The sequence below is a fragment of the Thalia democratica genome, chromosome 3 (genome assembly GCF_965202585.1).
Source record: "Thalia democratica chromosome 3, ktThaDemo2.hap1.1, whole genome shotgun sequence".
NCBI classification, from domain to species: Eukaryota; Metazoa; Chordata; class Thaliacea; order Salpida; family Salpidae; genus Thalia; species Thalia democratica.
Window position 1 is genome coordinate 42,101,463 of NC_139167.1, and position 13,833 is coordinate 42,115,295.

The 13,833-nt window shown below is 25.2% G+C and overlaps 1 protein-coding gene across 1 annotated transcript; it reads right to left on the reverse strand.

Moving 5' to 3' along the window:
• Nucleotides 1-2,132: 2,132 nt before the first annotated feature.
• Nucleotides 2,133-13,037, reverse strand: LOC145832302 (tryptophan 5-hydroxylase 1-like). The gene is made up of 9 exons (XM_082939620.1): nt 12,879-13,037; nt 11,445-11,512; nt 11,216-11,266; nt 8,291-8,408; nt 7,263-7,393; nt 6,151-6,310; nt 4,062-4,157; nt 2,749-2,882; nt 2,133-2,232 (listed from the first exon to the last, which is right to left on the reverse strand). The coding sequence occupies exons 1-9, from the start codon at nt 13,035-13,037 to the stop codon at nt 2,133-2,135; spliced, it is 1,017 nt and encodes a 338-aa protein (XP_082795746.1).
• Nucleotides 13,038-13,833: the final 796 nt, after the last annotated feature.

Consider the following 13,833-nt stretch of genomic DNA (forward strand, 5'->3'; position numbering starts at 1 on the left):
TAAGCTAAACTTATCTAGTATAGTAAGGTTACAATTAAGGGTATTAACACTCATGATGCTCTTACTTAAATTATTTAAAACTAATTTTGACGAAACTAAACTGTTAAATATTTAAATTTTAAATATAACTTAACAAAACATTAATAATTTTTAAAAAGTCAAACAAGCAGAGCCTATTTTTGTCTTAAAAGTATTTGCGTATGACTTCCTTTGTTTTTATATTTTATTTTGTAATTTAAAAATCAAACTTTAAATTAAAACTTTAAGTTAAAGAGAATGAACATTTTAAACAAATTTAGTTATTCTTACCAAAAATTGTTTTTTTTTTGATCGTTAAAACAGTCGATACGTGAAAATGAAGACTATAAAGTTTTGTTCAAGTTTAAATTGAATGTCTAAAACTCTAAAACTTAGTGCCTTGCTACATAAAAATTTGATAACTACTTGGCGATGAAAAATATATAAATTTAAAGTTTAAATGTCGCTGTTAAACAAATATGTTATAAACAAAATGTCATCGAGATTTTATTTAATCACTTTTTGTTTACGAAGATTTTTTGTACTGTATTAGAGATCAAGGGTTTAACCCATCTTGTTCAAAATTAATTTCTATTTGAATAACATAAGGTTTGATAATACCACTTCGATCATCAGACCACAAGCTTTCGGTAGACCGAGACCAGGGTTTCGTTCTCATTGAAACTCATCAGTCAGTCGCAACCGAAAAACTTGCTGTCGCAGTCTACAAACAGTCTATGATGTTTTACAACGAAGTAACCGTTGGCTGGTATTGATCAGTGACGTAAGTATTGTCTTTTACCATGCAACGTTTAACACATTGTCCACTAGGCAAGACGAGTAGGTGTCAGAAAAGCACAGTGTCACTTTAGCAGGGGGTTGTCACTTTAGCACGGACTGACACTTTAGCACGGCGTCACTTTAGCACAGAGTGAAACTTTAGCACGGCGTCATTTTAGCACGAAGTGACTCTTTGGCACGGCGTCACTTTGGCACAGAGTGACATTTTTGCATGGTTAAATTTTAAATATTTTAAAATGTTTATTTATATAATGTTTAATTATTTTATAAAATTTAAGTTAGCAAACAAATAAATGTGAAAGTTAGTTCTAACACTTTTGAAATTATGGTCTTAAAAAAGTTATAGATAAAGTTTTTACTATGAGTACTATAAATTAAACTGTTTCTTAAAGATTTAAAACAATAAAAGTAATAAAAAAGCTAAACGGGTAGAAAAGTTTTTGAATTAACTTTATTTACTCTTGTAGTAGTCTATATACAATTTTTACAAGACATAGGTAAGCATAAAAAAGTTGCGAGATGCGTGCATGTAGACATAAGAGGAACTTAAAATGTTTATGTATTATGATCTTCAAAGCTATATGTATTTTTAAAATAAAATAAGTAAGTTTTTAAACTTTATATATACCTAAGTTTATTTAAATTTAACGCTTTAGCACGGCGTCATTTTAGCACGGAGTGACCTTATCAAATTTAATTTAAGCCTTTTAAAAAAGTTTTAAGAATCCTAGAGGTTGTATATATTGCTAGCGTTATAAAAATAGTTTTATGTCGGAAACTCTAAAGTAAAAGTATCAAAACATTTTAATTAGAAATTATTTAGTAAAATAAGTTAATGAAGTTTGTAAATTTATTTTTTTTTAAGTTTTGATTACAGCTTAAACTTCTAACTCATTTAAAGTTTTTTAACGTTTAGCTTACATGTTGCATAGTTCGTTTTTATGTTTTTAAAAATAATAGTATAAACTTTTCTATTTAAGCATAGAAAAAAATTGCAAAATAAATTCTGTGCTAGTATTTCACTCCATGCTAAAGTGTCATTCCGTTCTAAAGTGTCACACCGTGCTAAATTGTCACTCTGTGCTAAAGTGTCATTCTGTGCTAAAGTGACGCCGTGCTTTTCTGACGCGTTCCCAGGTGAGACAGCTGGTAATTGAATACGATGAAAGAAAACATCGGTGAAAGTCTACAGAGCCTAAGCCTGGACTTTATTATGCCGTTAGACAAGCTCAAAGTTAGTATCAAGGTTTGATCGTACCAATTCTCGATCATCAGACCACAACCTTCGGTAGACTTAGACCTGGCTTTCGTTCTTATTTAAGCTCGTCAGTCAGCCGCAATCTTCGTGGTAAAAAATGATAAACCGTTCGTAGATTGACGACTGCAAGTTTTTCAGTTGTGTATGACTGACGACTTTCAAATATAAATTCGAAACTAAAATATGTTATAACAAAAGATTTTTGAACTTTGATTTTCATTCAAAATTGCTTCTTAGGAAACATATTTTGAAATAAGTTGGATAAAATATTGTCGTTATTGTATCGAAAACAGCGTTTTTACATTTTAAATATTAAAACTTTTCCTTAAATTAATTAAAATTTGAGTAAAATTGAGATATATTAATAAAACTATAAGTTTTTAACAGGTTACAAAAATATGATTTACTGAAGTTAAGCTTCTTATAGTGTTACAACAATTTATAAACAGACGGAAACATTACATATTTAAATTTGAATTTCGTGTGTAAATAAGTTAGTTTCGAAGCAGCTACAGAGTTATAAACATACTTAAATAAAAGTTTAGTAATTACAAGTAGTGAGCTAAAAAATATCTTGTAAATTTTTTAACTACTATTGATTTTAAGAGAAATAAATATACTTGTTAAGTTACTTTTATATAACGTGTTGCATTAAACCGATTAAAACCAACTTCATTTTTGATTGGGCTTGCTCAATAGAGGAAGAAACGAAGTAGGTTGACTGAAAAGATGTTACTTTAAAATCTTGCTTACCAGCTTCGTAAGGGCAAAATTCCTTATGCTTTGATGAACTTTTTACTGCGTGCTACAATATAAAACTTTTTAAACTAAATTTAAGTAACATTAAACAAGGTAAACAGCGTTGTAAAGTTACGTTTTTACAATTCGTAAAGAATTTAAGAATTTAAATTAAACCCATTTAGTAGCTCAAAAGTAGTATCAATTGACACAAGTCTTTAGAAAGTATAATATTAAAATTTAATCTAAGTTTCTAGTTACTAGCTACGCTTAAGATTCTTAAAGTTTTATCAAATCTTCGTCTTTTTAAATTTAAGTTCTTACTGAATGCTGGTTGTCATTAAAAAGTGGAGTAAAAAAGAATATACATATAAAAACCTGTTACAACTTTTTTAATATAATAAGGTTAAAGTTTAAATGTAATGATTGGGTCTTCTAAGGTTAATAACGCTGAAATAATGAAATTGTTGTAAACATTATTTTTTGAAAATAATTAAGATAACATAAATAATTTTAATTTCAAAATAGTTGAATTTAGACTCAACTTATACAAGAACAGTTATTAAAAAGAACTCAGTTTTTGTCGTTATTATTTTTAAATTGAGTACTTTTCGATCACTTTTGTTTTTACACTCGAACGAACTGGTTTCGAATTTTTGTTTTGTCAGCAAATATTGTTAACAATTAGTATTTAAAACATTTTATCAAACTATAGCTATATTGAACTATGAAAGCATATTATACAGACAAGGCATGTTTGATTGTAAACAATATCTTTTTATTTTTTGGATTAAAGATAATGAAAATTTATTAAATTACTTATTTTTTCTTACTTACAACAAAGATTGGTGAATCCTTTTTGGTTTCTACTTACGTAAATATTTTGAGCTTGAATCAAAATTTTATATAAAATCAGTTTTTTATTTTGTCTGATTTTTTTTCCTTGTTTATTATGTCTGGTTTATAAAAGAAAAGCTTGAAAAATATTTTAAAAACACAAACGCCGTCAGTGTTTTACTCTTTCAAAAAGTCTTAAAATACTAAAGTTCTAAAAATCTCTATCTATTTATTAAATCTAGTTTTAGATAATAGTTTTTCTAAACTATGTTATACACAAGTTGTGTAGTACTTAATAGTTACTTTAGATTACTTTTGTAGACTATAACTATTTAGAATTCTCAGCTTAAATCTACAACTTTAATTAAAATAATTGTAATTGAGTATTAAAAGCGTATAAAAAATAAACCTCTAATTCTAGTTTAGAAGAAAGCAGACCTGCGCCATATGCTTTAACAGTTTTGCCTTCTTTTATAAGTCCGAATTCAATAGAATAAAGGTAACACTGTAAAAGTATAAATTTTATAAAAAAAACAGTTGTTAACAGGCGATGAGCTTTACCGCTTTTAATGTTTATGATTTATATTTATATTAAACTTTAACATAAAATCAAGTTTCTTGGCTACCTTTAAAAGTTTTTTGCTTTTACAATATTAACTCTTTTGCAAATTAACTAGACTTAACCAACTAGCAAAGTTTAAATGATAAAAAAATATTTTTCCCTTTCTCAATTTACTTATTAAATAATCAATTCTAAATTGCCTACATTTGTTAACAAAAACTATTCTTAGTCGTAAAATAAATATTTAGTAACTTTTTACAGATATTATAAATAAAATTTTATTTGTTTATTTTATAAAAACAAATAATAACTGTAACACTTTTGTTTGAGAAAACTTTTTGTTAATATTCTAACTATTTTCTAAAGTTTTATAATAAAAAGTTAGTTGGTTTGTTCTAAATTATAAATGTAGTTATACTTTATTAATTTTTTTTTACATACTATACAGTATTATAACTCTACTAGTAATAAAAAGTTTTACAATGTTAATTTAGTATAATTTTATCGATTTAATTAAAAAGTTATTAAATAAATTTGTTTCTAGAATATGCAAGTATTTTATCAACAGAATTAACCGATTTTAAATTTTTTACTTTGATATACTTAAAAAAAAATTTTATTGTGTAAATCTATATCAGGGTTTCCCAAAAAGGGCCATGACAGATACTCAGCGGGCCATGAGCAGCAAAAAAGCCAAAGGGGGCCCATGTGCAGTTAAGGAGTCACAGGGGGGGCTTGAGGTTATAATTTGTAACTTACACTAAATATTCTAGAGTTGTTGATGAAAAGCTAAAAAAAAAGTCTTTAGTGTTTTTAACGGTAGTTTGGAAACTTGAACTAGATTTTCTGGAGTTTTTGATGAAGAGCAAAAAAAAAAGGTCTTAGGTGCTTTTAATGGTAGTTTTTTGAGTAATCTTGTTGAAGGGGGCCATAGCTTTTTTGACTTCTTTAAAGGGGGCCATTTGAAAAAAGTTTGGGAAACCTTGACCTTTGTGTTTTTCAATAAACGCCTTGTTAAAAAGTAAAATTTTGACTTAATAATAACTTTTTTTATTATAGAAATTGGTTGAAATATTAATATTCTTTTAAATCATTTTTTGTAGCTAGTGCATTTGTCCATACTTAAATTTAACGTTCAAGTATGGTTTATTGAACGACAAAAAATACGCTCAAAAAGTTCGGTCCAAGGACCTGGTGTACGAAAAAACATTTTAGTCATCGAGTCGTACACCAGAACAGTTTAATGTCATGTCCAGGACAGTAATGCGTATCTTAAATTAATGAACTAATATAAAATATAGTACATGAGTGTTCTACAATATAAAGATATATTATATGAAGAAATTACATTTTTCCGTGCTTTAAAGACTGTATAATAATCAACATTATTCAAAATAATTTCTTTGTGTAAATAAAAAGTTTAGCATAATTTCAGTTTTTCTTAAAACCATAATATAGCTTAAACTAGTAGTCTTCAAAGTGTGCACCAGTGCACACTAGTCTACACGAAATTTATTTTAGGGTGCACGAAACTTTTTTGGGTTGCATAAGTCGTAATTTGAAAAATTATCCTACATTTTGAAATTTACACTATATATTCTAGAGTTGATAAAGAAGAGCAAAAAAAAAAGGTCTTAGGCAGTTTTTTGAGAAATCTTGTTAGAAGGTGAAAGCACATTTTGGGAAACCCTGCACTAGATATTACGGGAAATTTGAAACTTGTACTAGCTATTCGCACATTGGGGTACACAGAATATGAGTATTTTGCATTTTAGGGTGCACAGATTTTGATTAGCTTGAAGATTATTGGCTTAAATAACCAAACAATAAAACTTTTTATTACATTTTTTTTTAAATAAAGCATATTATATTAATTGTGCTTAAAAAAACCTTATTTTTAAAAGTATTTGTTACTTCTAAATTAGAATAGAATAACCGAAGCAAGTCTTTTTACATCTTCTTCCGAGGCTCCTAAAGATGCGATTCCAATCATTTGTGAGTAGTCAGCAAATTTTTTATCAGCTAGCATAGGCATATGTCCGAGAATTTCATGACACAAGTCAGGTTCAGGTGTATAAAATGGGTCACTATGGTGCCTTAAAAACTTTGATGGTATCGTTTACACACTAAAAGTATTACAAAACAAAATTAAATTTTTCAATTACTTTAAGACATAATTTTGTGTAGTTATAAAAATAGATTAATTTCGAAAAAAAAAAATTGTACCTTATCATATACAACGAAATAAATAAAACTTATAAATTATTTTTTAAAGGGATATAAAGAGTACAGCGTAAAACTTTGTTAGTGGTAAAAAAGTTTGTTACCATTTTTAACCTTTTTTTTTTAGTTTACATATAATGTTTGTGAAAAAACCTAGCTTATACTAATCTTCCAGGGGAAAGATTGATTATTAATTGAATTTAATAATGATACCAAAATCACTCACAATTTTCATTTGTTAAAAGAATCTACAACTATTTATTGATTAAAATAACTAAAAAAATATCAAAAACCGATAAAACTAATTTATTTTAAACAATTGTATATGGCGAGTTATATAGTTTTAGAAAATGTAAAAGTGACAACTTTTTTTTATATAGCTAATTAATAAGAGTTTGTTCTAAAAGATTTTTAGAACTTCATTATTTTTCTTTAGTACTAAGGTATCTAGTAAATCAAGTTGATAATTAAAAAATAAGTTATTACTCTACGGTGTGAATGAATCTACAAAATAAGATTTTTTATTAGAAAAATTGTGAATGTCACAATTAATTTTATATTTTTTTGTTCGTTTCAAAGCTGTCAAATCTATAATATTTTGCCTAGAACGTAAATCTTATAAAACTAACTTAAGTTCTAAATAAAACCTTAAATTATGTAAGTGTTACAAATTTCAGACCAAAAACATTGTTCTATGTGTTTGGTAAACTAAGTTTTGTAATTAAATAAAAAAACTAAGTTGGCTAAAAAGTTTATACTGAGTGTAGTAAAAATCGTTAAAATTAAAATATTATAAAGTTTAAAGAAGCACCAAACCATTTAAACCTTATATACTGAGTACAGTTGAAAACTTTAAAAGCTAGAGCAGACAGGAAGTCTCTTGGATTCAAGTATCCCGCACAAGGTCGTAACCTGAAGCCAGTTTTTTTCATCAAGTATTTTGAAATATCTCTTAGCTGTACATGTTTAATAAAATTACAATTAAATTCTATAAATTTTTAAAAAGTTTGTCTAAACGTTATATAAATGTTTAAGTATACATAGAGCCACTTTATTGTTAAATGAACGACTAAAAAGCGAACAAAATATTTGGTTCTAGGTTCCTGGTGCACGAAAAAACCTTACGGTTATCGAGTCGCACACCACTTGGATAACTTTTAACGTCTTGTCCAGGGCAGTTTAAGTTAAAAGTTTGGTTCTAACTTTTTATAAACAGCTGTAACTAAGAAAAAAATAAAAACAAACTTTCTTTTTGTTTATACTTTTCCAAAGACTTTATTAAAAAAAACTCAGTTTTTTTCCTAATCAATTCTAAAATGGTTTTGAAAAAATACAAAACTAAATTCAAACCGTTTATAAACACCGCGTAGTAAAACTTTTTTATTTTAATAAATATAAAAGTTACTAGTTTGCTAAATTCATCTGTTTGTTAAAATTGTAAAATTTATTTCTTTTGTAAGTTAGATAATTTTTACTAACACGTTTTATTAGTCAAGTACGGTGGTTTTTAAATTATTTGAATTATAGATCATAAAAAAGTGACAGAAAGTCATAGCGAATATAATAACTTAAAAAGTTATACTTTTTTATGGTTTCATTGCAAATATTGATAAAAATGTGAATAAGTTATTTAGATCGACCATAATACAAAAGTTAACCTAATAATATACACAACACATACCTAGTTTGAAAGTATATTTATTTAAAGAAAAATATTTATAATAAAATTAAAGTACGGGTAAACTATACACTACAAGTCATTACGTCCACGGGAATAAATTTCATAATACTCTAGTTTTCAAAGAGTTAAATACTAATTATTTAGATGCCACATTAAACTCAACAATCATAACCTGGGGAATAGTTTTGGAATTAATAAGGTTTTCTTTTTTCATCAAATCTAAATTCTGTCTATATTGCTTGCATGCATGAGTAGGATACACATTTTGAAGTTCTAAAAAAACTACCTCCCTATGAATTTAATTACAGTTTAGAAAACCATCAAAACAAAACGTTTTGAAAAGGTGATTTATTTTTATACTCAAGGTTTTTAGAATAAGACCAGTAAAAGGTCTCCAAAAAATATTTTTCTATAGAACTAGTAAAAAGTAAATTGTCTTAAAGGGGTTAAGTTTGATAAAAATATGTTTTTTTACTAAAAAAGTTTTGTATAATGATATGTACTGTAGCTCTAAATAAACACATATAGAAATTATATGTACCTAACTATATAGAATTACAATAAAAGTTAAAAAGTGATATTAAAAAATAGTTAAATCTAAAAAATAACAGTATTAAAGTTATTTATATGTGTTAGCTAAAAAATATAAGTGTACAAAACTTAAAACTTCTCAATAAATTACACTATTTTCTTTATAATTTACTTTAAAATGATATATAGAATATAAATATTTCCACACAATTATTTATTAAATACTGTTAAAACAATTTAAGATTTCTTTAATAACTATATAAATTTTAATAATAGATGTTTAAACAATAACAATATTTATAAAAGGAAATTTTTGTTGTAAGCATTGATCTTAAATCGTTTACTACATCCTGATTAAATAAATAATTAAAATTAAACTGTTTAAAAAACTTAAATACTAAAAATGATCTGTCGTTAGTTTTCTAGTAGGGAACATTTCTGAAACAGTTCAATATTAAAACATTTTATTATTTTAAAGTCCTTAATTTATATACGACTACTTATTAAATTTATATACTCAAAGCTTATTTGATTTTAACAACGGTTTTATTTAACGTGTTAAAAATAAGTATATTTGGTCTGTTTGTAACATAAAAGCAGTTAACTTTCTTGTATATTTTGGTTTAAACTTGTAACACAGTTATTGAAATGTCATACTTCAATTAGTATTTTACCTGATTCGTATCTGCATACAAACTTTTGATAGAAGTTTTACAAAGTGGGCTATTTTTCCACATGAAAATTAGAATCTTTTTAAAAAGTTTAGTATAAAATTATATAGAATTTATTATTTCAAGAATTTATTTTACAAACTAAGTTTCAGTCAAAGACCTCGTCAGTGCTTAAATATATCTGAAAAGATATGTAACAGTCATTGAAAATAGCATTTAAAACAATTAAATTAAAATAAAATCACATTTTTACTCAATTTTTTTTACTTAAAAAACTAGACAAATTAAATTTTAATATTAAGATTGAATTTAGGGTTGAAATGCTATCAATTTTTTGTTTAAATGCTATTTTCCATGATTGTTACATATCTTTCTAGATTTTTTTAAGCACTGACGAGGTCTTTGACCGAAACTTAGTTTGTAAAGTAAATTCTTGAAAGAAAAAATTCATTATTTCTCTTCCAGTAGTTAAGATCTCTTTATTTATTTTCTTAAAATTAAAACATATAATAAAGTTATATAGGTTAGTAAGTTGTATGGTGAGCTTTGTTGAAGACTGTTAGAAGTTTTAATAATTAATTAAAAATGTATAAGTGAAAAACTATGACTACATATTGGAAAAATATTTTTAAAAGTACATAAACTGTAACAAAAAACATGCCCAATTTTTTTTATCGTAAGATTAATGTGAAAAAACTTAATAAGTTATATAAAGCGTTTTTAGTAGGTAGACGTAGTTGATCATTAAATTTACATACACAAAAAATAAGAAGTTTACACAACTAAGTAAAAGAACTTTGAGTTTAATCATATTTTTAATTTTAGTTTCTCTTTTAATCAATGATTAGATTTATAGGATCTTGTTTAATTTGTAATTTACAGTCACCTCTCGCGAACCTACGCACTCGTTTGGTTACGCTCTTTCGTTTAACTACGCATTCAAAAATTCTCAAAAAATAAAAAATAAATTGAAAAATCCTTAATACTTTTTAGTTAATGTTTAGTTATTTTTTTTACTTAATAATACATTTAAAATTTTATATATTTCAAAAAGATTTATAATCAATATTTTAAAATACAAAGGAGGTGATAGACTTTTAGTAAAACAAAGATCTTTGTATTTTTAGTTAAGCCTTTCATAAGGAACCTATTGAACTATATGGCTTTACTTTTTATACTTTAGTTGTCTTAACCGCCCCTTTACACCTTTAAATCAAATAAGGTACAATGTTCAATTTCTCACAATATTTACGACATAAAATTTCATTTCAAATCAATAAATCTCTTATTTTTAGCTAACTTGTTCCTTGCCCACCTTATACTAAATTTTTATTGCGTGATATTTTAGAAAAACTTTTTTTTAATACCATGCAAGACAAGTTTAATCTTAGGTGGGCAAGAAAAAAGTAATAAAAAAATAATTTTATTACACGTTAACAATTTTTATTAGAAATATTTTCACATATGTGTACAATTCGAATAAAACTTATTTTTTTAAGCTCCAAAAATAAAAAAGTCTCTAAACTTTATTAAATCAGCAACATTATAAGAAAGCAGCTGATAAAGTAGGTTATTTGCTACCTCTCTTTTAGTTACGTCCTTTTACTGTAAACACAATGTGCGTAGATTCGCGAGAGGTGACTGTAATTTAAATTGCAAGCATTGCCATTTCCTTTTCATTGTCCTCGATATTTTTTTAATAGCATTCTGTGGATAATGTGCTTGGAACTTTTGTTTATAAGTTCTGTAATTGACCATTGCAAACTTTAAATTTCTGGTGTACTTTACTGATTCTACCGTATTTAAGATATTGTTTATAATATTCATTTTTAATCAATATGCTCTTTAGCATAATATAACATTTTTTTATATAAAAAAAGTTAGTTTGTAATAACCATGTCTTCATTTCTTCTTTCGTGTACATTACTTCCGGAATTTCATCTTCTCTGTTGAAAGACAGTTAAAAGTTAGTGTCGTTTTCTAAACATCATTTTAACAAAAAAGAACAGTGAAATCACAAAATAGTCAACTAAGTAATATATTTAGAACTTCTCTTGTTCAAGTAATGCAAGGCTAATCTCTACTCATACAAAACTATCTAACTTTTATTTAAACAAAACTTACTGGTTGAATTTCAAAGCGATTCGTGTAAAAATTTCTCTGCGTTTTCTATAAATTTCATCTTGAAATCCCTAAAAATTAGATTGTTGTTTTCAATTAAAACATAATTTAGTTTTATTATTAGGTTGGTTGAAATGAAAGTTATATATGTTAATTACTCTATTAATTTGTCTATTTTATTTTAGTTATTTACACTTGATATATATGTACTCATTTATTAAAATAGTTTTCGTACTTGTTAAAATTATAAAACTTAAGTATATTATATATTTTTTTAAGAGTTTTGTGATCAAAGCTATATTAAAACTGTATAAACTATCTAAGCAATGTGCATAGAAACCTTATTGTTGTGCACAAAATAGTTTGATGAGAAATTAAACTATCTATAAAAATTATCATTGTTTGGTTTAATTTAAATTAATAAATCAAATCTTGTAGATCATACAGAGTTTAGATATATTTTGTACAAAAAAGTAAAATCTAAACATAGAAAGGTAGTTTTCTAGTTTATAAACTTGAATTTTTTTTTTTATTATTATCTACTGTGGAAATATTTTAAAGGTATTAAAAAATACTTTTAAATCGAGTGTTGCATAATTTTATCTATATAGTTTTTTTATTCTTACTTATTTAAAGAATTTAAGAACTTTATTCAAACAAATTGTTAAAACAAAGTTATAAACTTTTAAGGTCATACTTTTTCATTTCAATTATAAATTAATAAGCTATTACTGCCGTAATTTGCGAATGTTGTTCGTTATGAACACTGTTTGAAGCTTGGCTAAAAAAGGTTTACAATTATCTTTAAATAGTCTTATTTTTTGTCTAACTGATTGGGACCAATATATGGTATTTTTGATCTTAGATATTATGATAACAACTTTTTACAAGCAAATAAGCATTTATGTACTGTATGTACGGTAAAGATATTTCTACTGCTGTCTATTCTAGAATTGTGTTAACATCCTTTTTAGAAAGTTTGCAAAATGCAAAAGTTTAACTATTAAAAAAGCTCTGAAAAACATTTTTTATCTCATGATGTATAACAATAGTAACAACTTTACACTACGTCCTTATACAGTGAGTATAATTTTATGCAAATCTATAAGTTGGGTTTTGCTCTGGAAAAAATCAAATGTTAAATCTTTCCGATACTTAACAACAACAAAAATAAAAATCTGCGATTGTTTATATAAAAAGCTTTAAAGTATTAAAATACAATTTTGTGACTTGGGTACTTAATAATGCTACATAGGTAATTATTGAAGAACATTTTTAAAATAGCTAATCATGCAGCGACGAAAATTTATAAACACAAACTGTGCTCTTAATATTTTCATACATATTTTTTTAAAGTAGTTGTTGAAAAAGATTTTGTTTACTTTATTTTGTTTGTAACATAAATCCTGCTTAAAAACTAAACCATTTAAAACTTACTGGATGATTAGCATCTAACTCACTGCCATACATAAGAACATTTTTACACGAAACATCTAAATCTTTTAGGCATTTCGGAATTTTCAGTGCAGTTGGAATTTTTTGCTCTATTAGTTGGGTTTTTGAATTTATTTTATTAAGTACATTTTTAGTTGGCATTTTCACAATTCTGTTGATTAGCACACATTTTATACATTTTTTAAAGTATATTACATTTGAAAACTCAGAAACAAATCATTTTTATAATGCTTGGCAAACTTATTCTATATGTTTTAACTTTTTTTAACTTTTTTAATTTTAATTACTTTTTAAAATTTCTACAATGTTAAATAATAGTTTTCTTTCTACCAACCTAAACAATAAAAACAAATCAAAAAATTAATAAAACCAGAAAATTTATCAGCTCAAAATAATTTAGATTAAACATTAGCTCTAAAGTTTATATTTATATACATTTTAAAATTATTTTTTTTATTTAGAGAAAGAAATTGTATGACGTGTAAGATTTTTTTTTCTTTAAAAAATCATCGATTTATAAACTTGACGTCATCTTTAAAATCGATTTGAAGAAATTCAAAATAAAATATTGTTTTGCAAACTATTGTATGTCATTGTTATTGTAAAATTTTTTATTAGGTGCTGCTGCTGCTGTTTTGTTAATATCGTTCAGAGTAAAAAGAAATTGTCTTGCTTATAAACGTAGTTGTTAAATAAATCGTTATTTTGAACATTCTCATAAACTCTAAATAACATCTCTATTTATTTTTATTTATAACTTAAAACGTATTTCAACTTTAGGAGTTATATTCTGTTCAAATAATGTATAAATAGATTGCAAAGCAAAAAGTATTTTACTTTTACATATACTTATTTTTACTACATTAGCTTCAAACAATTCGTTAATTTTTAAATAAAAAATTACGTTAAAATAAATTATATCACTTTAAAAATAATA